The sequence below is a fragment of the Pan troglodytes genome, chromosome 20 (assembly GCF_028858775.2).
Source record: "Pan troglodytes isolate AG18354 chromosome 20, NHGRI_mPanTro3-v2.0_pri, whole genome shotgun sequence".
Lineage (NCBI taxonomy): Eukaryota > Metazoa > Chordata > Mammalia > Primates > Hominidae > Pan > Pan troglodytes.
Window position 1 is genome coordinate 43,974,864 of NC_072418.2, and position 27,829 is coordinate 44,002,692.

Here is a 27,829-nt window from a genome sequence, read left to right on the forward strand (position 1 = left end):
TGAGCAGGAGACAGAAGCCTTCCTCTTATCTCAACTGCAAAGAGGCCTCCCTCTTTCACTACTCCTCCTCAGCACAGACCCTTTACGGGTGTTGGGCTGGGGGATGGTCAGGTCTTTCCCTTCCCATGAGGCCATATCTCAGGCTGTCTCAGTGGGGGGAAACCTTGGACAATACCCAGGCTTTCTTGGGCAGAGGTCCCTGTGGCTTTCCGCAGTGCATTCTGTCCCTGGTTAATCGAGAATGGAGAATGGTGATGACTTTTACCAGGCATACTGCAAACATATTGTTAACAAGGCACATCCCACACATTCCTAAATCCATTAAACCTTGATTCAATACAGCACATGTTTCTGTGAGCACAGGGTTGGGGCTAAAGTTACAGCTTAACAGCATCTCAAAGCAGAAACAATTTTTCTTAGTACAGATCAAAATGGAGTTTCTTATATCTTCCTTTTCTACATAGACACAGTAACAATCTGATCTCTCTTTCTTTTCCCCACAAGCGTCTGCAGGCTTCCAAAGAGAGGGGCTAGGAGATGCACCAACACACAAGCACAAATACGCCAGCACACACAGATACACACAATTGGTTCACATATTGCTAGGTTACAGTTTGCTATGCGACAAAGGCAGTGGATCAGATTTGATTGAATTGAACAATTCCTTCTTTTCATCAGCTTCTCAATTTTTTTTTTGAGACAGAGTATTGCTCTGTCACCCAGGCTAGTGTGCGGTGGCATAATCCTGGCTCACTGTAGCCTCCACCTCCCAGGTTCAAGTGACTCTCTTGCCTCAGCCTCCCGAGTAGCTGGGATTAAAAGTGCCCACCACCACGCCCGGCTAATTTTTGTATTTTTAGTAGAGACGGGGTTTTGCCATGTTGGCCAGGCTGGTCTCGAACTCCTAACATCAAGTGATCTGCCCACCTTAGCTTCCCAAAGTGCTGGGATTACAGGTGTGAGCCACTGCACCCAGCCAGCCTCCCAATTTTGAACACACACTACCACCACCTCCACAACACACAAATGTAAATGCACTTTCATATATGAAACTGTATAAATACAAGGAAGCTCCATACGTGCAAGGATATACACATAAGCACCCCCAGATTCAACCACAGAAACACACGCCTGCACATTTGCATAAATACAAACACCCCTTTACATATAAAAATCATATAAGCACATACACGGATGCAAGCAAGCATGGAGAAATGCACGGAAGCATAAACAAACAGACAAAGCTAAGTAAAAAAGTGTGCATGCTCACCTATGCTTACAAAAATACACATACTCATACACAAACGCCCATACGTTCACATGCTCAGGTGGACTTTGATATCTCTACCACTGTATCCCTGCCAACATCTAGAGAGTGGATAAGGGATAGGCATCAGGTCGCTGGGTTGCCTAAGCAGGAAGTCTGGGTTCCCTAACACCTTTTTCTAAGCTAATGCTCCTTGACGATAATGAGAAAGGAGGCGGGGAATGGATGAAGTTTCATAACTGAGTGAAGAGGCAGGTTCAGGATAAAAGGCCCAGTTAGAGGCTGCAGTGGGGTGCAGGGCAGTCAGACTGGAACCATGGAGCTCAGCGTCCTCCTCTTCCTTGCACTCCTCACAGGCCTCTTGCTACTCCTGGTTCAGCGTCACCCTAACTCCCATGGCACCCTCCCACCAGGGCCCCGCCCTCTGCCCCTTTTGGGGAACCTTCTGCAGATGGACAGAAGAGGCCTACTCAAATCCTTTCTGAGGGTAAGACACAGATGAATGGGGTCTGAGGGTGGGCTGCTTCTTGTCTCTGTACTTGGGGATCCTTCACCAAACAGAATGAGGCAGACTTCCAGAGTCAGGGGTGGCACGGGGATGGTTGGTGAGTACAGAGCATAGTGAAGCATGATGGGTGGTAGTATTAGGAGAAAAACATCAGTCAAATTAAATTTAGCAGAGTTTATTTGAGCAAAGAAGTGACTTATGAATCGGACAACTCCCTAAACCAGGAGAGACACCACACGGCAGTATGGGCAAGCAGTATTCACAGGCAGAAAAAGGAGGTGACATACAGAAACAGCCTGGCTGGCCACAGATCACAGCTTGCCTTACTTGGTCACAATCTAAGGAGCTAGCAGCCTGTGGTGGACTGAAAGCCCAGCTGCTCTGATTAGCCAACATTTGGCTACTTGTCACAAGAATCTATTCATCTGGGCCGGGTGCAGTGGCTCACGCCTGTAATCCCAGCACTTTGGGAGGCCAAGGCGGTGGATCACCTGAGGTCAGGAGTTTGAGACCAGCCTGGCCATCATGGGGAAACTGTGTCTCTATTAAAAATACAAAAATTAGCTGGGCATGGTGGTGTGTGCCTGTAATCCCAGCTACCCAGGAGGCTGAGGCAGGAGAATCACTTGAATCCAGGAGGCGAAGGTTGCAGTGAGCAGAGATGGTGCCACTGCACTCCAGCCTGGGCGACAGAGCAAGAGTCCATCTCAAAAAAATAAAAATAAAAAAAAGAAGAATATACTCCCTCCCAAGTTAGGTTGCAGTTCACTCTATGCAGAGAGAACTTTATGTCAAATTTAATTTAATTAAACAATTCTCCCCTTTTGATGAGCCTCAAAATTTTGAGATCGACCAAAACCTTGGGCATCAACATTACTTCTGTCACCATCATAATGGACTTGTTTGCTCTCAGTATGGAATTCACAATGGACAATGTCAAAGTAGTTGAGTGATTCTTTGTTTTCTTCATGTTTTTGTTATTCATCCTGTAATGAAGCCATTGGATGTACAAAGAATGGCTGCATATGAGCATTTAAGACTCTCTCTCTTTTTTTTTTTTTTTTTTTTTGAGACAGGGTCTCACTCTGTCACCCAGGCTGGAGTGCTGTGGCATGATCATGTCTCTCTGCAGCCTTGACCTCCCAAGGCTCAGGTGATCCTCCGCCTCAGCCCCCTGAGTAGCTGGAACTACAGGTGCATGCCACCACGCCCAGCTACTTTTTGTATTTTTTGTAGAGACAGGGTTTTACCATGTTGCCCAGACTGGTCTCAAACTCCTGGGCTCAAGCAATCCACCTGCCTCGGCCTCCCAAAGTGCTAGGATTACAGGTGTGAGCCATTTCACCCGGCCAAGACTCTCGAGAAAATACAACACATCAGGGAGACTGTTATGATGGCCCTCAGGAGGGTAATACAAAGAAAATGAAGTCTGTACCTTACCAGGAGTCTCCATGAACCAAACTGATCAAAATCAAATAATTCAAAGCTCAGACAATAAAGATAGTTCAATAGTATTAGAGTCCAATTGGTCATATACTTTGTTCAGAGCACAGTGGTGATTAAGGACCAGAGCTTGCTATAAAATAACTTGATTTACAGAGGCATTTGTTTTTGTAGTTCGCCTGGTAACACATGTCATAGTACCTTGGAGACCCACTAGAAGAAACATTAAGAGTAGAAAACCTTGTGATAGGCTTGCTGTATTAGTCCATTCTTACAGTTATAAAGAAATACTTGACACTGGGTAATTTATAAGGAAAAGGGATGTAACTGACTCACAGTTCCACATGGCTGGGGAGGCCCCAGGAAACTTACAATTGTGGTAGAAGTTAAGGGAGAAACTTACATTCATGGTGGAAGGTGAAGGAGAAGCAAGTACCTTCTTCACAAGGTGGCAGGAGAGAGAGAGAGAGAGAGAGCCAAGGGGGAAGAGCCTCTTATAAAACCATCAGATCTTGTGAGAACTCACTCACTATCACAAGAACAGCATGGGGGAAACTGCCCCCAGGATCCAATTACCTCCTAGCAGGTTCTTCCCTCCACATCTGAGGATTAAAATTCAAGATGAGATTTGGGTGAGGACACAGAACCAAACCATATCACTTGCCATCACCATTCGGGATGCTTGCAAATCAACTGTTACCTGCACCCGTAAATATGTATCTTCTTTTTCCCCTGAGAATTTACCTTAGTGTATTTGGTGGCAGTGTCTAGAGAAACAGCATTGTCAGCCACATTTTAAATTAAGTTATATGTACTAGTAAATTCACGGGAAAGATAAGAACAATATTTGATTTTGTTCAGCACCATACACAAGCCTCCAAGATGGGCAAAGAGGAGATCTAAAACTGCATGATGTTCCATTAAGCGTTTTTGTTTAATACAATGTTCTCATCCTCCTTTTGGAGAGTGGCTTCTACCCATCTGAACTCCTTGGAGGTTCAATTGGCTACATAATCCAAGATGTCCCTTAATGTATAAATTAGCCTCAGATTCCATACAACTGTCACCCCAATATCACCAAGAGTGAGCACCCAGGGACTCCATTGGAACCTTTTCTCTGCAGAAACCAACTTATCTTCATCGACTTTGAGGTTGATAGTAATTTCAGTTATTGACTGTTTTGGCTTTTAACTATGGGAGGTATTAGGGAACTCTCAGGGAAAAAATTTGGAAAGCAGCAGTGAGCTAGGCCAAATAGCAAGCTATGGGCCAGTGAGGAGAAAGAACAGAGTAAGCGAACCTCAGCAGACCCAAGGTAGGCACTTGTGGGGTTGGAAAAGAGGGTCACCTACTGGCATTAGAGCAGAGATCAGTTAAATTTGTTTACACATAAGTCTGCACAGCTCTTGAACAAGGTGGGAAGCTCACTTTTTTTGTGGTCTCTTTCTATCATGCTGCAAGGGTGCATAGCCACATTTAGTTGGAGAGAGACTTTACTGTATTTACTTATTTATTTATTTAATTATTTTTATAGCATGGGGGTCTTGCTATGTTGACCAGGCTGGTCTCGAACTCCTGGCCTCAAGCGATCCTCCCATCTAAATCTCCCAAAGTGCTGGGATTACAAGCACGAGCCACCATGCCTGGCCACTTTACCATATTTAATTCAGTAACATTACACATGCAATTAACCGTACCCACATAGGTAGTCCCCAGGTCCTATGCGGGATGCCTGGAAGCACAATATGCTTTTTGCAGCCATCATTCAGATACATTTTCTATATTTGGTAGTGATTATATTATTAGTTAATAGAATGTTATTACATACTGTTATTGTATTATATTAACTAATAACTAGTTATTAGTTAATAGTATGTTATTACACACTGTTATTATATTAAATAACTAATAACATAACCACTATCAAATATTTCCAGTGAGTGCAAAAAAGCAAGTGGCAATTGATGTCTAGAATATCAAGATATAGCTTTCCACTCCTCCTTTGGGGTTTCAGGGTGATTCCCATTGGGAACACAAAGAGGCATTGGCACCAGTGAAATTATTTCCTGATTTTGGGGAATTGGCTCACAAACTCAACAATTGCTTGTTTTTTTTCCTAGGGTGTAAGCCTTTGCTAAAGCCATTCACAGATTATTGTGCTATGGATTTTCTTGTAAGGAAAGGGAAAGGGTTAGGACAGCAAGAAACAGGGAGGAAAGGATAAAAGATAATGCTTTCATGATGGAAGAGAAATCTTGATCCACAGTCTTGGAAAAGCTGTCCACATATAAGATGCCAACTGCTTCTTGGGAAAAACTTTCCTGGTCAGCTTTGCCTTAAGGTCTCAACAGACATAAAGTTCTAGGAGTCTAGAAGGACCCTTTTCAATTGAGAGATGTGGATCCAAGATCCCAGACCCTGAAGTTTTGCTACAGAGAAGAACTTGACATTGTCCTTTGCAATGAGGTACAAGGACAGTCTTAGAAGAACCTGGTATGGTTACTTCCAATGGAGTTCAAGGACAGTTTCTCTGGTGTCATTTCCAAAGAGCCCAACCTCTAAATTATAGATAGTGAAAGGTCTGGTTGTCATCAACTGATGGGTCATCAATGACTCCTTTTACCTGGTGAAAACATGCAGTGGCATAATGTATTAAAGCCTTGCATTATTGAGTCATATCAGAGTTTATAAGAGTGGGAGATACATGAGATTCTATTATTGGGGCATAGGACTTCCTATTACTATTTTACAAGTGATCTATCTATGTCTTTCCAATAGGAGTGGATCTGATTGCCGTCAATCAATAATACCTTTGACCAAGGGACTCCAATCAATTCAGCATGCTTTGCCTAATGCCTTTTGTTTGTAATACTGTTGCAGGACAATCAAAGACTGGAGAGACCAAAAAAGGTTCAGGAGAGTTTATTAAATTAAGGTGACCACTGGCTCAGCCAGAAATATGTCCAGAAAGTCTGAGCCCCAAACAAAGGGCTTTTCCTACTTTTAAACATCTTAAGGTGGGAACTACATGAGGTGGGAAGCAAGTTACAGAACGGAGAAACAAAGCAGTTAATTAACATTTCTTACATCTTGAGAAAGACATGTGTTGCAACCTAAACTTATCAGTCTTATGACCCTGCAGCCATGCAGGAACTCACTGGGCCTGTAATAAACTTTAAGGGATGTGGAGTTGGGAAGAAGAGATAAGGTCCATTGTCCACAGAGAGAAGACAGGTTGTTAATATTCTCTTTTAACTTGAATGTAAGGTGGGGGTCACACTTTGCAGCAACTTTAAAAGGATTTTAAAATTTCTATTACTACTACTATTAGGTTATAGTTGATTTCATTAATTCCTTCTTCAATACCTTATTTAACTATTTTACCACTTCTCTAGTGAAGCAAGTACCTCTACCACTGGAGAGTTCTCCAGGAATGCCTAGTAAGGAAATACATTTTCTAATAACATTTTAGCTACTGTTATGGCATGGATCTTTGTGCATAAAAAAGCTTTAATACAACCAGAAAACATGCAATGAAGGTGGCAGTTGAGTTAACTCCATCTTCAAGTGTTCAAATGATCTACCAAGTCCCAGAAATATATCACCTGTGGTTTTTGGTTTTTGTTGTCTTACTAGAATTATGGATTTGATAAATCAAATATTAGTTATAAACCATTAGAACAGTCACCTCATTAATATTTTTTCATAATTTGGATCATTTTATCTCTTCTATGATGAGTCATGGAATGCAGAGCTTTTAGTAATGGAAATTTTAAGAACTCGGGAAGGATCAGGCGGCCATCCAGTGTCTCCATGAGTGCATGCTTCACACTGGAATTACAGCCTCTTAAATACAAATTTTAATACCATAAGTACCAATTTATGCTTCTCCAATTTAGGTACATAACACTGGTTTATCAAATAGGTTATCATAGGTAATTTGATGGTGCCATTGCACTCCAGCCTGGGTAACAGATTGACACCCTGTCTCTGAATTGGAACTGCATGGGGGCACTGTCCTTGGAGGGGTGAATGGGCATGAAGAGGTGTCTGGGTATGAGCCACAGGTGTAGAATTTCACTCTTCTCTGCCATCCTCTGTTACATCTTTGGGTACCTGCCTGCCACTGAAATAATGAGGTAAAAGAGGTGGTGGCACAAATCAAATAGAGTTTGCTGTGCCAACGAGAGAGAGCAGACTAGCCCATGTCAGTGCCAGGAGAGTGGAGGAGAGAGGGAGAGCAGCAAAGCAGTGTGGGTAGGGAGTGCTTATCAACAGTATGCATAATGCCCTATACTGGCAACTGCCACTTGCTCAGTATTTACCTGGATTATCAATGCTTAACATGCATGATTTTATGTTTAATTATCTACTTATTATTAGTAATCAATCAACCCATTTTCCAATGGGAGAATTAGAATACTGACAATACCTTCCCCTTCCCCCTCTCATGTTGACCATACTCCTGAATCTTAGGCTTGTTATCCTTTTGCTATTAATAGAGTTTTTTTATTTCTGATCAATGGTCTTTTTACTGATAGAGTAAATATGCATATATACAGAGTATATATGCCAATGGTACTATGAATTTTAAAATTATTTGCTTAGACAGAATACGTGGACATACAAATGATGAATGTGATAATTGTCATACATATATATTTATCTTAGACACTTAGTCAAAACATGTGGTTTTTGGTTATTAGTTAGACACTGTCACTTTACCTGGAAGATACAAAGTAATTGGGTCATAGACTCTCAAATTATGGAACATTTAGATTTTTCAGGGGAATGACATGGAGGGAGCCAAGGAGTCTTATGATTAGGTAAGATGTTGTTTGGGTGGCTCACCATCCCACTGGGCAACAGTCAAAGATGTGGTGGCTTATGCCTGTAATCCCAACACTTTGGGAGGCTGAGGTGGGAGGATTGCTTGAAGCCAGGAGTTCAAAACCAGCCTGGGCAACCGAACAAGACCCTGTCTCCACAAAAATTTTTTAAAAATTTAGCCAGGCGTGGTGGCCTGTGCCTGTAGTCCCAGCTACTTGGGAGACTGAAGCAGGAGGATCACATGAGCCCCGCAGTTTGAGGTTGCAGTGAGCTATGATCACGTCACTGCACTCCAGCCGGAGCAACAGAGCAAGACCCTGTCTCTTAAAAAAAATCATCTGCAGTGTGAGGAGTGATAACATTTAGGAAAGTGTGCATAGGTTTAAATTCTGGTCAAAGACATCCTACACAATTCACTGAACCTTCTCTTTAAGGGTTTTTTCTAAACTCTGCAGACACTATCTGGGCACCAATCATGCCTCTATTAACAGAATTTGCTGCTCCTTCTAGCTCTTGGTATCTCACTGCCCCCTTTCTTTATGAGAGCTGGCATGGTCATTGAATATCCAAATCCTTTACAAATTCTGAAACAAGCAAAACTGTCAATGAAATTCATATTTGCCTAAAATGAGTTTTCGAAAGGATCTTTGTGGCTATCTTGTTAGTTCATAGAAAGTGGAGGCTTGTCAGGAATGATATTGAATTTTTCATTTTAATTGTTTTAGAGACAGGGTCTCAGTCTGTTACCTAGGCTGGAGTGCAATGGCACAGTCATAGCTCACTGCAGCCTTGAACTCCTGGGCTCAGGAGATTCTCCCGCCTTAGCCTCCAGAGTAGCTGGGACTACAGGTGTGAACCACCATGCCCCACTATTTTTTTTTTATTTTTGTAGAGACGTGTTGGGGGAGGGTCTCACTATATTGCCTAGGCTGGTCTTGAACTCCTGGCCTCAAGCAATCCTCCTGCCTCAACATCCCAAAGCATTGGGATAAGTTTTGAATAGACATGTTTGACCCTCTCCCCTTCTTTGTTGCAGTAAAGATTTCCATTTTCTCACAGGGAGGACTTTGGGTAAATAGTTTGTTTTGTTGTTGTTGTTGTTGTTTGAGGATGTGGGTGGGTCATCTTGGTTAATGTCAGTGCAAGAACAGTGTCCGTTCCTCATTATTGGGGTTCCTTAGCCATCCAGGCAAGCAGTAGCTCCCTTGAGAAGACTTCCTGACCCCCAGGTCCCCACCATATGCTCTCATACACCAGCTGCCCCTCCTTACTGAGCCTATGTCCTTGACAATGCTGCATTTACTTGTGATCCTGTGGCTGAGCTCTCCCTCACACTTCCAGACAAGGAAGGCCTGTGAGGACTCACCACAGAGCTGAACATAGTGCCTGGTACACAATAGGCGTTTAGTAAATATGTGTATAGAAACAAATGAAGGAGTCAGTGAGTGAAAGCTCCAAGCCTGACTCAGCAGAACTGACAGTCGGCCAGGGCCTGCAAAGTGCTACCAGGCCCCCAGTAGGGGGTAGCAGATCTAAGGATCCCTCCCCACCAAATAGAGTTGCATCACATAGGTGAAGGTCCCAAGTGCCTATTGTTTTCTTTTCATCATTTTCCATGTGTCACGAGAATATCATGCTATCATGTGAATCAATGGACTTAGTTTTCCCACTAGAGTAATGTGTCTGGGAATTACCTGTGTTGTCATGGGGATTTTCTAGGTGTCATTTACAACTACCTGTGGACAAGGTGAGGTGCTACCCTCATCTTAGAAGTAGGGATGGTGGCCGGGCATGGTGACTCACGCCTGTAATCTCAGCACTTTAGGAGGCTGAGGCAGGCAGATCAACTGAGGTCAGGAGTTCGAGACCAGCGTAACCAACATGGAGAAACCCTATCTGTACTAAAAAAACACAAAACTAGCTGGTGTGGTGGCACATGTCTGTAATCCCAGCCACTCAGGAGGCTGAGGCAGGAGAATTGCTTGAACACAGGAAGCGGAAGTCGCCCTGAGCCGAGATTGCACCATTGCACTCCATCCTGGTCAACAAGAGTGAAATTCTGTCTCAAAAAACAGCAACACAACAACAGCAATAACAAAAAAAAACAGTAGGGATGGAGATGCTCAGCCTGGGGAAAGCACTTGTCCAGTGGCACACAACTAGCAAAAGGAGAAGCTGAGCTCCAGCAGGAGGTCTGTCTCCAAAGCCCTCCTAGACTAAAGCTGCTTAACAATTTGTGGATTATGAAATCCTCTGAGAGTTTGATTAAAGCTGTGGCCCCCTCTTTTCCAAATAGGCACATACATGTTTGCATAAAGTTGTGAGGCTTCACAGACTCCCTAAAACTCTTTCACAAACCTTCCAAGGATCCTCTAGGTATTCATGACCGTCTATTATGATTGCATCTCTTGGGGGTAGGGGTAAGAAGGAGGGCATGAGCAAGTGTGTGTCAAGGCTGAGGAAGGTGGCGCTGTTGCTTCTCCATTTCCCAATAAGCTTCCAGATTCCTTTTGGAGTCAGAGGGATGCGGGCTCGTGTCTCAGATTCAATTCTTATGCGTTGAGTCACAGTTTTCTCTTCTGTCAATTAAGATCATGACAATGAGAATGTGTGCCCCTAAGGTGGTTGTGAGAATTAAATGGGATATTGCATACAGCTAGTATATAATAAGTGCTCATTAAATGGCAACTACCTTGATCCACTCATTCATTTATTCATGAATCCAATAACAATTCACTGGGCACTTTCTATGTACCAGGAAATATTCTATGAATTGATGATGTGGCATCTTGGACAAGACATACGAGGTAACACTGTGCTTATGGACATTCCATTGGTGGAGACAGATAAGCAAAAAATAAACAGATAAGGAAATGTTAGGTGGACAAGAGCTACGATTAAACTAAAGCAGGGGGATATTTCAGAAAGTGATGAGAACTACATTAGATTGAGTGGTTAGGGAAAGACTCCGCCTTGCTTTGTTTCTTAGCAGGGACAATGAAAGATTCAGGTGGAAGGTGCCAGAAGGAGGCAGGGTGGTTGCAAGAATCCTGAAGCAGGAAAAATCTCAGGGAACAACATGGAGGAATCAGGGGGAGGAGAAGTCAGAGAGGTGATGGGGCCACATCATGTAGGACCATGTCAACCACAAGTGGAGACTTCAGATCTTATTCTTAGCAAAGTTGGAGTATTGGAGGCCTTGGTGAGCACAGGGATATTAATTATTTTACATTTTAGTGGGGTTACCCTGGCTTGTGGGGCAGTGAAACAGTTGTTAAGGGGTCTAAGAATGTAAGGCAGGAGACCAGTGAAGGGGCTTTGCAGAGATCAATGCAGGGCATTTGTAAGTAAACTTAAACATTTTTCTAATTTTTATGTCAAGTTTTTGTTGAAATTGAACATCACTATAAAAAGTGCACAACTCAATGAATTTTCACAAACTGAACACACTCATGTAATTGACATGCAGGCCAAGTAGCAAGAGTCCCCCAAAACACCACACCCCGTCCTTTTCTAGTCACTATCCACCTACCATCTTGATCATGGGTTGATTTTATCTGTGTTTGAACTTTTTTTTTTCTTTTTTGTGAGATGGAGTCTTGCTCTGTTGCCCAGGCTGGAGTGCAGCAGCGTGATCTTGGCTCACTGCAACCTCCACTTCCCCACGCTCAAGGAATTCTCTTGTCTCAGCCTCCCGAGTAGCTGGGACTACAGATGAGGGCCACCACGCCAGACTAATTTTTGTATTTTTAGTAGAGACGGGGTTTCACCATGTTGGTCAGGCTGGACTCAAACTCCTGACCTCGTGATCAGCCCGTCTCAGCCTCCCAAAGTGCTGGGATTACAGATGTGAGTCACCGTGCCTGGCCCTGTGTTTGAACTTCATACACATGAAATTATGATGCATGGACTCTTTTGTGTCTAGTTGCTTCCACTCAACATTATGCCTGTGAGTTTCAGCCACGTTATCGCATGTAGCTGTAGTTTGTTCTTTTTCGTTGCTGTATACTATTCTATTGTGTGAACTCTCACTGTTTCTGTATATCTATGTTGATGAGTATTTTATAAAGAAAGCTTCTGTGAATATTTGTTCATTTTTTGGTGAACACACATACACATTTGTGCTGGGCATGTACCTGGGAGTGAAGTGGATGGTTTCCCAGTTATCCATTTGTTCAGCTTCAGGAAATACTGCCCAGCGGTTCCCTAAGTGGCTGCACAGTAATCCCACCTTATCCACCGGAGATATGTTCTGAGACCCCCAGTGGATGCCTGAAACCCCAAATAATGCTGAGCCCTATATATACTCTTTTTTTCCTATACAATCATGTTATACAGGGAGGGTGGTATACACAGTGCATACGTGGTGGACAAAGGGATGATTCATGTCCTGGGTGGGACAGAGTGGATGATGAGAGACATCATCATCCTACTTAGAATGGTGCACAACTTAAAACTTACAAATTGCTTATTTCTGGAATTTTCCATTTAATATTTTCAGACTGTGGTTAGCTGCAGGTAACTGAAACTGCAAAAAGCAAGACCAGGCCAGGCGCGGTGGCTCACGCCTGTAATCCCAACACTTTGGGAGGCTGCGGTGGGTGGATCACGAGGTCAGGAGATCGAGACCATCCTGGCTAACGTGGTGAAACCCCGTCTCTACTGAAAATACAAAAAATCAGCCGGGCGTAGTGGCGGGTGCCTGTAGTCCCAGCTACTCGGAAGGCTGAGGCAGGAGAATGGCGTGAACCCGGGAGGTGGAGCTTGCAGTGAGCCGAGATTGCACCACCGCACTCCAGCCTGGGCGACAGACCAAGACTCTGTCTCAAAAAAAAAAAAAAAAAAAAAAAGCAAAACCACAGATCACAAGAAGTATGGGGTGAGGGTGATATTCGTAGTATTTTATCAACCATCTCTACTGTTTAGGGCAGCAGCCAATTAGAGCAGACCCTGGCTGGGCCACCAATTAACCTAAGCTTGTCCAACCCACCTTATTTTGTTGTTGTTGTTCTGTTTTGTTTTGTTTCAGTCTTTCAGCAGCCTGAAGCCATGGTTTTCAGTTTTTGTCTCTCGTAATACACAGAAAAGAAGGATGAGGAAGGGGTTTTACTGGCCCAATCAGAAACAGAAACTAAGAACCCATGACTGTATTCTCTCCCTTGGACACCGTTAACTGTTAACCCTTACTTGCTGGATCCTGGCAGGGGAAAGGGCAGCCTGGGGAGGCGGATGTTGAGGAGGGGCTAATTACCAATCTGGTATGTAAGTATTTTGATAGTTTTACAAATGAGGTGTATGCTGACTAACAGCCATCCCTGGTGTGGATGTGATTGGCAGTTCCGAGAGAAATATGGGGACGTCTTCACGGTACACCTGGGACCGAGGCCCGTGGTCATGCTGTGTGGAGTAGAGGCCATACGGGAGGCCCTGGTGGACAAGGCTGAGGCCTTCTCTGGCCGGGGAAAAATCGCCATCATGGACCCAGTCTACCAGGGATATGGTGAGGGCCTCAGAGGCACTGGGAGGGGGCAGGTGGGGGTGCATCAGGGAAGGGAGTATATGGGGGGAAGAAGGACTCAGAGCCTTCTTCCAACTTCTTCTGCAACCAACTCACACCTCCCCTGCACCGCAGGCGTGCTCTTTGCCAATGGAAACCGCTGGAAGGTGCTTTGGCGATTCTCTGTGACCATCATGAGGGACTTCGGGATGGGAAAGCGGAGTGTGGAGGAGCGGATTCAGGACGAGGCTCAGTGTCTGATAGAGGAACTTCGGAAATCCAAGGGTGAGTCCTGGGAGACGAATGGGAAAGAAAGGCAATGAAACACTGAGAGATGCAGGCACGGGAATAGAAAGGCAGAGAGGTATACATGGGCAGAGACAGAGACAGACGAAACCAGAGACATGATCCGACAGAGGTATAGGGACAGAGAGTGAGAGAGACAGGGGAATAGAGAGGGATGGGGATTGGCAGGAGAGAAACAGAGCCAGGGAAAGAGAGAAATGCCAGGTGTATAACGTCCAAAAGTTACTCAAAGAGGCTGGATGCAATGACTCTCACCTGTAATCCCAGTACTTTGGGAAGCAAACAGCCTGGGCAACATAATGAGATCCTGTCTCTACACAATATAAAAAAGAAATGAGCCAGGCATGGTGGTGTGTGCCCGTAGTCCCAGCTACTTGCTAAGGTGGGACTACAGGATCACTTGAGCCCAGGAGGTTGAGGCTGCAGTGAGCTGTGATTGTGCCACTGCACTCCAGCCTGGACAGCAGAGCAAGATCCTGTCTCAGACAAACAAACAAAGAAACAAACAAACCCTCAAAGACATATATTTTCATGGATCAATTGTGACTATCGAAGGCAAAATCAGAAGTTATGTAAAAGAAAGCAAAGAGAGAAAGGAAAAAACTACAGACATTTAACAAATAATGACCTGTGTTTTCCTTGCCCTGGGTGAAGTGCTGATGAGCTGGCAGTGAGCAAACAGGCCAGGTGGGGTGTTCTGCCCAGGTGCAGCTGGAGGGGTCATCAAAGAATCACTAGGTTATTTTTGAGTTCTCCATAACTGAGTGTCTGTGGGACATGTAGGTGACGGGTCTCTGGCTAGTACCTCCATCTCATTCATGCCAGGTGTTTACCATCTCTCTTATCAAAATTTCTCAAGAGACTCTGGGACGTAAATGCAGAGGCTGCGTGGGGAGGTAGAAACACAGGAGCTATAGGGAAACAGGGACAAGAAGACTGAAGAGAAGGACAGGAAGAAACAGAGAGACACAGGCAGGAGGAAAGAGACAGACAGAGGGACCAAAACAAAGAGATATATAGACTGGGCATGGGGCTCATGCCTGTAATCCCAGCACTTTGGGAGGTTGAGGCTGGTGGAACACTTGAGGTCAGGAGTTCAAGATCAGCCTGGCCAACCTGGTGAAACCCTGTCTCTACTAAACATACAAAAACTAGCCACGCATGGTGGCACGTGCCTGTAATCCCACCTACTCGGGAGGCTGAGACTGGAGAATTGATTGAGCCTGGGAAATGGAGGTTGCCATGAGCTGAGATCATGCCACTGCACTCCAGCCTGGGTGACAGAGTGAGACTGTGTCTCAAAAAAAAAAAAAAGAGTGAGAGAGAGAAATATACACACAGAGAGACAGAAAGAAACAAAGGCAAAGAGAAATTGAGGCAGAGAAAATTAGAGAGACAGACAGACAAGGCTCAAGAAAAGGTCTGCAGAGGAATGAGAGAAGACAGGCAAGTGAGACCCAGAGAGAGGCTGCACTAACCTGACGTTCTTGGGTGCTCATAGACCACCCTCCCTCCAGCTGGGGCCAGTGCTGAGCCTGGTGTATACAGGTATCACTTAACAAGTGCAGAATAATGCCCGGATGACTGGAGAGCCCTAGATGTAGAAAGAAGAGATTAAGGGGGAGTAACAGGTGGGGGTAGAAAGATGGTTTTTTATTTGTTTTAAATTAGGGACAGGGTCTCACTCTGTACCCAGGCTGGAGTGCAGTGGCCCGATCATAGCTCACTGCAGCCTCAAACTCCTGGGCCCAAGTGATCCTTCCACTTCAGCCTCCTGGACTCCTTCAACTGGGACTACAGGCATGTGCCACCATGTCTGGCTACATTTTTAACTTTTTTGTAGAGACAGGTTCTCCTTATGTTGCCCAGGCTGGTCTTGAATTCCTGATCCTTTTGCCTCAGGCTCCCAAAGTGCTGGGATTAGAGGTATGAGCCACTGTGGCCACCCAGGGCTTTTTAATTTATACAAGCAATTGATTAAACACCTACTCTGCCCAGCCCCTACCCCTGGGATTTAACTGTATTCACTCCCAGAGTCAGAGGTGGGGCCTGAGAGGAGGTGCAGAGTGAGAACCGGCTGCATGGACTCGATAGCTGGGTTGCCTGGGTCTAAATCCTGGCCTCGGTAATGAGTAGCTGTGCAACTTTGGTCAAATTACTCAACCTCTCTGTCTGCCCATCTATAATTTGGAGCTAATAATCGAATTGCATCTGCCTCACATTGTTGTAGTGAGAGTTCAATGGAATTACGCGTGATGTGCTGGTACATAATTAGCTGTTATGGTTATTCTCATGTTTACCATTACTGAGTGATGACAGACAATCACACAGAGATGGGTGACAGCCTGATGTTCCCCAGGCCCTTCAGTCTGTGTCCTTAACCTGCTGCTTCTTCCTAGGAGCCCTCGTGGACCCCACCTTCCTCTTCCATTCCATTACCGCCAACATCATCTGCTCCATCGTCTTTGGAAAACGCTTCCACTACCAAGATCAAGAGTTCCTGAAGATGCTGAACTTGTTCTGCCAGAGTTTCTCACTCATCAGCTCTATATCCAGCCAGGTCCAGGAGAGGGAGAAGGAGAGGGAGGGTGGGGGTGAGGTGAACATCCAGGACACACGAGAAAAGGATGACCTGACTTGGGGGCTCAGAAATGCAGCTTATCCTTGGAAGAAACGCAGAGACCATGTGGAGTCAGGGACATGGAGACCTGGAGGGAGGGGAGGCAGTGAGACAGGGATAGAGACAGTGAGAGAGAGAATGGGGCACGATGGGGAGGCAGAAACAGAGTCAGAGAGAGACTGAGAGAAGGAAGATGAGCAAAAACAAGACAAAGAAGGGCAGAGATCAAGAGATCCTGAAAGACAGAGTTGATGAGAATGAGTGTGAAAGAGAGGGAGAGAGAGAATGAATCAGGCTTTGGGCTTGATCTCTGCTCTTCTGCTCCTGGTTGTCTTTTTTTTTTTTTTTTTTTTGAGACGGAGTCTCGCTCTCTCAGCCAGGCTGGGGTGGAGTGGTGCCATCTCGGCTTACTGCAACCTCCATCTCCTGGGTTCAAGTGATTCTCCTGCCTCAGCCTCCCGAGTAGCTGGGACTGCAGGCGTGTGCCACCACATCTGGCTAAGATTTTTTTTTTTTTTTTTGAGATGGAATCTTGCTCTGTTGCCCAGGCTGGAGTGCAGTGGTGCAATCTCGGCTCACTGCAACCTCCACCTCTCTGGTTCAAGCAATTCCCCTGCCTCAGCCTCCTGAGTAGCTGGGATTACAGGCACCTGCCACGCCTAGCTAATTTTTTTGTATTTTTAGTAGAGACAGGGTTTTGCCATGTTGGCCAGGTTGGTCTTGAACTCCTGACCTCAAGTGATCTGCCCGCCTCGGCCTCCCAAAGTGCTGGAATTATAGGCATGAGCCACTATGCCCAGCCTACTCCTGGTTCTTCTGTATGCTTGCTTCTCTGTCTTTGGTAAAGCTCCTCACGTGAAGAAATTCAAGGATACAAGACAATAAGGAACAGCATTTCTTCATTTTCTCCCATTGCTCCTTCTCCCTGTTTTTTTTTTTTTAAAAAACTTTCCACAGATTATAAAGGTAATCTTCTGCTCTTTTAAAAGAAAATAATAAAATTTATCCCTATTGATTAACCTGGAAATATGCCTATTACATATTAAACTTAAGAATATCAAGCTGCAGAACAGTATGCATAGCTGTAGGTTTTTTGTTTTTTTTTTGTGGGGGTGGGGGGCAGTATCTTGCTCTGTCACCCAGGCTGGAGTGCAGTGGAGTGATCTCAGCTCACTGCCATCTCCACCTCCCAGGTTCAAGCAATTCTCGTGGCTCAGCCTCCCAAGTAGCTGGGACTATAGGCGAGCGCCACCACACCCAGCTAATTTTTTGTATTTTTAGTAGAGATAGGGTTTCACCATGTCGGCCAGGCTGGTCAACATAGCTACAGCTCTTAAGCAGGGGTGTATGTTGGATTCACATGTGGGGTTGTCACAGTTATGGATTTTCAGGACCCTACTTTCCAGGAGGTCTGATCTGGAAAGTCTGGGATGGGGCCCGAGGTGAGTACTTGTAACAAGCCCGACCAGTAATTCTAATGTTCTCCTCCCACTGAGAACCACAGAGAAAAGTCTGGAAGGAGACCCACCAGACAGTTAACAATGGTTATCTCTAGAAGGAGAGATTAAGAAGGAATTTTACATCTCACTATGTACGTTTGCATTTTTGCAATTATTTGCAATAAATCAGGCATTCCATTCTTTATCAAAGTAATAGAGATATGCTCCAAAATACATAGTCCTAAAGTGTCAGCAGGCTTATCTTGTGTAAGAATCATTTCATTAATGTCTGACACAGCAAGGGAGATGAGGAGAGGTGGGAAGAGGGAGAGAAAAGTATGAGAAAGACAAATAAACAGGCTGAGGTAGACAATGAGTGGCACAGAAAGGAAGTGAGACAGAGACAAAGAGAGTTAGAAAGGAGGAAGGCAGGCAGATGGGGCAGAGGCCAAGAAAAAGACAGAAGTATGAGGGAAGAAGATGCAGAAAGAGGTAAATGTGAGAATTACAGATCATAGGAGACATAGAGTTAGTGAGTGAGGGATTCAGAGACAGAGGGGAGTGGGGAAGGGGGTTCCCATGGAGAGATTGGGGCCCAGGAGGTGCCCTCTCCCTGTGACCTGCTAGCTCAGCCCTAGGCAAACCTCACCACCCCTTTTTTCTTGCAGCTGTTTGAGCTCTTCTCTGGCTTCTTGAAATACTTTCCTGGGGCACACAGGCAACTCTACAAAAACCTTCAGGAAATCAATGCTTACATTGGCCACAGTGTGGAGAAGCACCGTGAAACCCTGGACCCCAGTGCCCCCAGGGACCTCATTGACACCTACCTGCTCCACATGGAAAAAGTGGGGTCTGGGAGAGGGAAAAGGGAGAGGAGGGGAGGGAGGGCAAGATGGAGAGGTGAGAAGAGGGAGGGAAAAGGGGTAGGGAAGGGGAAGATGGGGAGTGAAGAACAAAGATTAGGGAGGGGAGAATAGTGAAAAGGAGGAGAGCAGAGGAGGAAGGAAAGAAAGATGAGGTGAAAGGAAGGAGAAAATAGGAGGAACTGAGATGGAGAGAGAGTGGAGGTGGGAAGTGGGGGGAGAGAGAGAGAGGGAGAGAGAAGACTGGCTGAGGAAGGAATTTGGGGCAAGGGACAAAAATACAGCAACAGGAGAAAAGACTCACGGAGGTAGAAAGAGACTGGGAGACAAAAAGAGAGAAACACATCTGAGAGATGTGGAGACAGATAGAAACAGAGTCAGGAAGAGTAAAGAGAGGCTGACAGAGACGAGTTAGAGATGTGCAGCTGGACATGTAGAGGACAGAGAAAAGCAAATTGGGCCAGATAATGTCAAAGACCTTCAGGCAAACGGAGGGCAGCCAGGGAGACAGGCGTGTGCACAGCAAGGCTACAACCTCTCCTGACCCTGCACTCCCCTCCCTACTGTGGATGCAGGAGAAATCCAACCCACACAGTGAATTCAGCCACCAGAACCTCATCATCAACACGCTCTCGCTCTTCTTTGCTGGCACTGAGACCACCAGCACCACTCTCCGCTACGGCTTCCTGCTCATGCTCAAATACCCTCATGTCGCAGGTGGGCCAGGGACAGCCAGTCAAGGGGGTCTTCTGGACTGCAGAAATGGGGCTATGGGTACCACCTGGATGAGAGAGGGGATGCTGGCTTCCTATTCCGGGATCACTGTAGGCTCTGGACTAGCTTCCAGTCAAGCCAATTCTGTTGGTGGATGCATGGACGCATGAAGAATCTGTCCATGCGTTCTCCCATTGTTTTCTTCCATCACTCAAGGATCTTTTTTTTTTTTGAGACAGAGTCTTGCTCTGTCACCCAGGCTGGAGTGCAGTGGCGCGATCTCGGCTCACTGCAAGCTCCACTTCCAGGTTTCATGCCATTCTCCTGCCTCAGCTTCCTGAGTAGCTGGGACTGCAGGCGCCCGCCACCACACCCGGCTATTTTTGTGTGTTTTTAGTAGAGATGGGGTTTCACCATGTTAGCCAGGATGGTCTCGATCTCCTGATCTCGTGATGTACAAATTTAGGGGGTACATATGCAGTTTTGTTACGTGCGTAGGTTTTGTAATGGTCAAGTTAGGGCTGTTAGGGTATTTATCACCCGAACAGTGTACATTGTACCCATTAAGTAATTTCTCATCATTCACCTCCCCCTTCTGCTCCCTCGCTCTTCTTAGTCTTCACTGTCTATTGTTCCTCTCTCTGTGTCCATGTGTACACATTTTGTAGCACTCACTTATGAGTGAGAACATGGAATATTTGACTTTCTGTGCCATCACTTAAAAATTGATCCGTTCACCCACTTATCTTTTCATCTATTCTTTGTTTAATTTATTAATTAAAGAATGTGTGCTCACTGATTCTTTCATTTATGATTCATCCAAGGACATATACTGTCATTCATTTATTTGGATTACTTGATCCACAAGTTGATCCTTTGAAACAGTGATATGTTGATGGACTATTTGTCATTGATTCATTGGTTCATTCATTCATTCATGCATTCTTCCATCCTTCTATGAACTAGGTTTCACCCTTATCCTTCCATCAGTCAGTCTTTCAATTCACCCTTAATCCATCCATGCTTTCCTTCATTTATCACAATAATTCACTCATTTATTCACCTCTGATCTATTTATCATTCAATCCAGCCATTCATTTATTCCTTTATTTACTCATACTTCACTAATTTACTTATTCACTTGTCCTTTCATAAATCTAGCCATTCATGTGATTATTCATTAATTGGGTTCATTGATTTCTTTGTCTATGGACCATTCATTACTGATTAATTAATCAATCAATCCATCTATTAATTGGTAAGTAAATATATACATCCATTTATTGGTTTATTCATTTCTTCATCAGTCTTTCCTTCCATGAATTGATCTATTGATTGATTGATTGATGTTTTTATCCAGTTGTTCATGGATTCATCTATTGTTCTATTACACTGTTATATACCTGAGGACCAAGAATAGTGTCTCACCTATAATATACACACAATAAATATTAGTTTATTTTCTACTCGTCTTAGAGAGGGTGTTTTGATTTGTAGCCTGGAGTTCTTAATCTGAAATTCCATGCAAAATCGTGTTGTGTGTGTGTGTGTACCTGTGCATGCGGGAAGAGGATCCATAATATTCATTAGATTTCAAGCAGTGAGAATTCTTGTTGCTTCCTCCCTCCTCTCCTCAACCCACGCTGATTGCTTTGAGGAGTATCAAAGATCTAAGCCTTTACTGTAGGTTTTTAATTGGTCAATAGAAAGTAGTGTCCCTGCTGAAAGGTCTCTTTTTAAAAAATTTTCTTTCCTTCTTTTTTCTTTTTTTTAATTTTGAGACGGAGTCTTGCTCTGTCACCCAGGCTGGAGTGCAGTGGCATGATCTCAGCTCACTGCAACCTCCACCTCCTGGGTTCAAGCGATTCTTCCGCCTCAGCCTCCTGAGTAGCTAGGAATACAGGCTTGCACCACCACACCCAGCTAATTTTTTGTATTTTTAGTAGAGATGGGATTTTGCCATGTTGGCCAGGCTCATCTTGAACTCCTGAACTCAAGCAATCTGCCCACCTCAGCTCCCAAAATGCTGGGATTACAGGCGTGAGCCACCATGCCTGGCCTCAAATGCCTCTTTAAAATGAGATTCATTCATCTTCTTTTCTGTGCAGAGAGAGTCTACAAGGAGATTGAACAGGTGATTGGCCCACATTGCCCTCCAGCGCTTGATGACCGAGCCAAAATGCCATACACAGAGGCAGTCATCCATGAGATTCAGAGATTTGCCGACCTTCTCCCCATGGGTGTGCCCCACATTGTCACCCAACACACCAGCCCGAGGGTACACCATCCCCAAGGTAAGACTGGCTGCACCCCCACATCCCTCCTGTGTGGGCATCCTGGATTCTCTTAATCCCCAAACTCAACCTTTTGTTAGCTTCTCAATTGAGTCCCCTTGTTTTTGTTTTTTTTCTTTTTCTTTTTTGTGCTGTGTGTGCGGAGGGTGGGCAGGGAATGGCAATATCTTTTGATCTTGTGATCCTCCCTCAGGACACGGAAGTATTTCTCATCCTGAGCACTGCTCTCCGTGACCCACACTACTTTGAAAAACCAGACGCCTTCAATCCTGACCACTTTCTGGATGCCAATGGGGCACTGAAAAAGAATGAAGCTTTTATCCCCTTCTCCTTAGGTAAGCTGGACCCACAATTTCTTTCCCAGACACCTGAGGGCAGATCCTATCCTCAACTTGAGAAAAACAATGACAGGTCCTTATTAATTGAGCACTTAATATATTCCAATTGCTTCACCTGCCTTATCCCGTTCCATCTTCACTACAACCCTGTAAGGAGGCTTGAGAAAGAAGATGACATTCCCAAAGGCACATCTGGGCAAGCAGGAACTTGGGCAATCATTTTAACATCTCTAAACCTCAGTGAATTCATTTTCTTAAAAAGAAAAAAATCTGTTGAGCACTACTCTAAGCCCAGTGCTGTACTAGGGGCTGAAGACAAGGCATCAAACAGGTCACACAGAGACAGGGTTCCTGCCCCAGGAAATTTAAAGTCCAGCAGGGAAGATGGGCATTCATCAAATAATAATAAAATAATCATCTCATGAAATGAATGAATGCCTGCAACATGCTTAGGACTGCCTGGTACAAAGGACATGCTCACAAGGGCAATTATTATTATAATTAGACATAATTATGATAAGTGCTCTAAAGGGAACTTTGGGAGCACAAAATAGGAAATACCAGCTAATCTTGTGGTGGGTCAGTAAGGAAAAGCTTACCAGAGGAACTGGCTTCCAAGCTAACGTGTTCATGGGTGGGCGTCAATCAATGATTGCAAAGTGTGTTCCAGGCAAAGGAAACAGCAAGGGCAAAGGCTAAAGGTGGAAATGTGATGGTACCATTGAGAATCTATAGGAAGTCCAGTGAGCCTTGGGTGTAGATTGCAGAAGGGAATAAGACAAAGGACTCAGCTGGGCAGGACCTTGAAGGCTGTGGGAGGAGTTTGGATTTATGGTCTAGCACTGGGGAGGTGGAGAAGGTCTTGACGTGCTCTGACTTGTCCCAGTTCTCATCCTCCACTCTTTGGCTGGTTAAGAGAAAAACTTTAGGCAAATTAAACTTAGCAGAGTCTATTTGAGCAAAGAAACAATTCATGAATTGGGCAGCACACGGAACCAGGAAAGGTTCAGAGAGCTCCACCCAGCAATGTGATCAGGCACTATTTATCCACAGGGAAAGGAACTGAGGTACAGAAACAGCCTGATTGGTTACAGCTCTGTGTTTGCCTTATCTGAGCATGTCTGGGCAGCTTGTAGCCTGTGATTGGCTGAAGCTTTGCTGCCGTGATTGTCCAAGGTTACTTGTTACAAGAATATACTCTCAAGTTACATTGCAGTTTGTTTACATGTTGAGTTACGTTACAGTTTGTTATGCAGGGAGGCTGCTTTAGGCCAAATTTAATTTAATTTAACACGCACCATCCATGAAAGGCCCCAGAAACAAATCCCCAGTCTTGAGTTTCATCAGTGACTTCAGCGACCCAGGGTCCTGGCCCAGCCCCTGGTTTTGTGCAGTACAGTGACCTCCTTCCACATTTTATCTTCAATGACAGGAACACATGGGGTGATGGCTTGAGGGTCAATGTCTTCTCTCAATTTTGCTATCTTGTTTTTTTTTTTTTCTTTTTTTGAGACACCGTCTTGTTCTGTCACCCAGGCTGGAGTGCAGTGGCACAATCTCAGCTCACTGCAAGCTCTGCTTCCTGGGTTCATGCCATCCTCCTGCCTCAACCTCCTGAGTAGCTAGGAGTACAGGCACCTGCCACCATGCCCGGCTAATTTTTTGTGTTTTTTAGTAGAGACAGGGTTTCACCGTGTTAGCCAGAATAGTCTTGATCTCCTGATCTCGCGATCCACCCGCCTCAGCCTCCCAAAGTTCTGGAATTACAGGCGTGAGCCACCATGCCTGAGACATTATCTTAAGGTTTCTTTTTCTTTTTTTTTCTTCAGACAGGGTCTTGCTCTGTTGCCCTGGCTGGAGTGCAGTGTCATGATCTCAGGTCACTGCAACCTCTGCTTCCCAGGTTCAAGTGATTCTCCTGCCTCAGCCTCCCAAGTACCTGGGACTACAGGTGTGTACCACCATGCCTGGCTAATTTTTTGTATTTTTAGTAGAGATGGGGTTTCACCATGTTAGCCAGGATGGTCCTGATCTTCTGACCTGGTGATATTCCTTCCTCGGTCTCTCAAAGTGCTGGGATTACAAGCGTGAGCCATTGTGACAGGCCTGCTATTTTGTTTTAAGAGAGGCAGGGATGTAGGGAAATAAGGACAGAGACAGATAAGTAACAAAGATAATGAGATTGAGAAACATAGTTGGGGACAAAGAGGGAACACACTGAGAGATAGAGATGGGGAGACAGTGGCAGAAGGACAGACAGCAGGTGAACATCAGGCAGTATACGGAGAGGAAGAGAGAGAGACACACACAGAGAGAGCCACATAAGGAGAAGGGGAGGAGGAGGAATAAGAGGAGAGGGAGGAGGAAAAGGAAGGAGGAGGGGAGAAGGAAGGAGGGAAAGGAGAGAAACAGAATAAGAGATAGGAAAAAGAGAGAGTGACACAAGAAGAGAGGAAGAAAGAATGAAGGAGACAAGGTATCTTTAGAGGGAGATGAAAAGAAAGAACGAGAGAGAGAGAGATTGGGGAGAAATCAGATTCAAATAGATGGAGATAGGAAGTTAAGCAAGATGGAAGAAAGCCACAAAAGGAGAGGAAAAGAAGAAAAGCTGTGTCTGACAGGTATAGACAGAGAAAAAGACAGGGGTAGGGCTGCCAGGGGCACAAAGAAAGGTATAACCCAAGCCAAAAGGGTACTGCAGCCAAAGAAATTCGAAAGGTGTCCAAACAGACGGCCCCAGAGATGGGGAGGGCTTGATGAGAGGGAGATAACAAGCATCAGGCTGTTGTGGAAAATATTAGGTCACACAAAGAGTTACAGAAGAACAGGCCCAGAGACCTGCCTGTTTCTAAGCTCATGTTGCCCAACTTCTGGATGTGCCAAAGGGACATGGACCCATTTCCAGACACCTCCACATAGACACACTTGTCCAACAACTTGACAGGCATAGGGAATGCCTGAAAACTCACACTTGACATGGCCTTTCCAAGGTTTGCAGATTATGAAACACTGAAGTAAAGGGAAAGGCTCCCTTTGTCTCTGCCTCAGCTTTTTCCAGCTCCCTTTGTTCTCATTTTTCTCCAAATCTATGGTTTAGAACCTACTGGGGGTTCCTTGCACCTCTGAGAATCGGTGGAAGCCATAGACCCTCCCTGTCTCATATGCATCAGTCCCATTCACAATTTATATACAATTTGGGTTTTTTACCCACTGAGCTCTTGAAGCCTGTGGATCTCAGGCTGAGACCAGAAAACAGCCTAGAGACACAGACACAGACACATGGCCAGAAACACATACCCCACACATACCCCCAGAAACAAACACAAGGCAATAACCAAACCTTAAGGCTCCTTAGCACAAGCCAAGTGCTATTCTAAGAATTTTTACAATTGTCTCTTTTAACCTCAGAAGAGCCCTTTGAGAGAGGTGCCATTCTCCCTGTATGAGAAGTGAACACTAAGAATGTTGTCATAAATGTGCTCACACACATGTAGAGGTACACACACACACACACACACAACCAGAAGTGGGTCATTATACACTGTGGGGATCACCAAACCCTTTGGAACTGTAACAGAAGCTACAAACTCTCTACTAGAAAAATGAACATGGCGCCGGGCGCGGTGGCCCACGCCTGTAATCCCAGCACTTTGGGAGGCCAAGGCGGGTGGATTACCTGAGGTCAGGAGTTCGAGACCAGCCTGGCCAACATAGTGAAACCCCATGTCTACTAAAAATACAAGAAATTAGCCAGGCGTGGGGGCAGGTGCCTGTAATCCCATCTACTTGGGAGGCTGAGGCATGAGAATCGTTTCAACATCCTGAGAGGCAGAGGTCGCAGTGAGCCGAGATGTCGCTGCTGTGCTCCAGCCTTGGTGACCGAGAGAGATTCCATCTCAAAAAAAAAATAATAATAAATAAATAAAGAGATTGAGAGAGAGAGAGCGAGAGCGAGAGAGAGAGAAATGAACATGGCACATCCGCTCAAAGATTTGCACCTGGTTTCAGAGCAGCTTCCTAAAAGTCCACCCTGAATTCTAGGTTAAAGGCCAGTCTTATGCAAATCTCTTGCAGTGGACATACATGTCTGGGCTTAGGGACATGGCAGAGCGAAGTGTATGCACCTGCCCTGTGCCCATGCTGGTGACCTTCTGTGCCCACAGGGAAGCGGATTTGTCTTGGTGAAGGCATCACCCGTGCGGAATTGTTCCTCTTCTTCACCACCATCCTCCAGAACTTCTCCGTGGCCAGCCCCGTGGCTCCTGAAGACATCGATCTGACACCCCAGGAGTGTGGTGTGGGCAAAATACCCCCAACATACCAGATCTGCTTCCTGCCCCGCTGAAGGGGCTGAGGGAAGGGGGTCAAATGATTCCAGGGTCATTCAGTGTCCCCACCTCTGTAGACAATGGCTCTGACTCCCTGCAACTTCCTGCCTCTGAGAGACCTGCTGCAAGCCAGCTTCCTTCCCCTCCATGGCACCAGTTGTCTGAGGTCGCAGTGCAAGTGAGACATGATAGTAATAGCAGTTATTAATAAAAAAAAAATTAATAGAGACAAAAAAAGGGAGACGTGGGAAAAAGAGTTTCTGGAGTGCCAGATGAATTGGTCTCCCCCGTGCAAGACACCCATGGGGAGCCATGGGCAGCCTCTAAGGAGAAAAGTCTCCTTATTGCCTTCATGTCTTTATGCCCTGAGAGCATAACCGGTCAGTGGCATTTCACAGGTTGATCAGGGAGATAGCACTCCCTAGAAGCAGTGGAGTATAATCAAACATCTTGGCTTCTCCTGAAACCCACTCCCACCCATTTCAGTTCTGATAAGTTAAAGATCTTAAGTAGTTTAGACACATGCCTTTGCTCAAGGAAATACACAGAAATCGCAACTGCTGTTCATCTTATTGAATGACTCACGAGTTCTCCTTCATTGATTAATCCTTTTCCTCATCCCTTCCTCACCCTCCCATCTGCTCTAAGAACAAAGAGCTTGTAAACCAATAAATTAGGCAGAGCCAAAGAGCTCTGGGCCTCCGACGCTCTGTACTTCTCTGACTCTCTCCTCTGAGTCTCTTTTTTTCACTTGTCTAAGTCTATCCAGGGCTCTGGGTCTGTCTGTATCTGCATTTACACCTTTCTGAGTGAGCATCTCTCTAGCTATCCACCTCTTCCTTTCTCTGTGTGTGCCTCTTTCCATCTCTCTCTTCTTCTCCCTCTAACGGTGTCCTGTGTCTTTCTCAGATTCCTTCTCCCTGTTTCACTGGGCCCCAGTTATTTCCTCCATCCCTTCCCACCTTCTTCCCTCCCTCCCTCTCTTTCCCCTCCTTCCCTCCCTTCCTCTCCCCCCTTCTCTCTCTCTGGCACTTTGTCTTTCTTTCTCTCTCTGTGTCTCCCTGGTTCTTTCTGTCTCTCCCTTTCTTTCCATCTCTCCCTGGTGCTCTCTCTCTCTCTCCATCTCTCTTTCCTCTCCCCACCTCTCCCAGTCTCCATCTCTTCCTTGTGTCCTCTTTCTGTCTCTCTCTCTTCTCTCTCTCTCTTCATCTGTCTCAACACCCCATCTCTCCCTGGTGCTCTTGGTCTCTCTCTTTCTCAGTCTCTCTGTCTCTCTCCACTCCCTCCCTCTCTCCTTGGTGCTCTTTGTCCTTCTTTCTCTGTCTCTCTTTCTCCCCCATCTCCCCCTGGTGCTATCTGTCTCTCTTTCTCTCCATCTCTCT

General features: G+C 45.3%; 1 protein-coding gene across 1 annotated transcript; it reads left to right on the forward strand.

The window, feature by feature from the left end:
- Positions 1-972: 972 nt before the first annotated feature.
- Positions 973-26,684, forward strand: LOC456052 (cytochrome P450 2B6-like). Its single transcript, XM_024351392.3, is given in 10 exon segments — positions 973-1,754; positions 13,386-13,548; positions 13,681-13,830; positions 16,251-16,411; positions 18,579-18,755; positions 19,349-19,490; positions 21,596-21,758; positions 21,760-21,781; positions 21,975-22,116; positions 26,283-26,684. Coding segments are annotated over 10 exon segments (1,473 nt in total). The 5' UTR covers positions 973-1,583; the 3' UTR covers positions 26,465-26,684.
- The last annotated feature ends 1,145 nt before the right edge of the window (positions 26,685-27,829 follow it).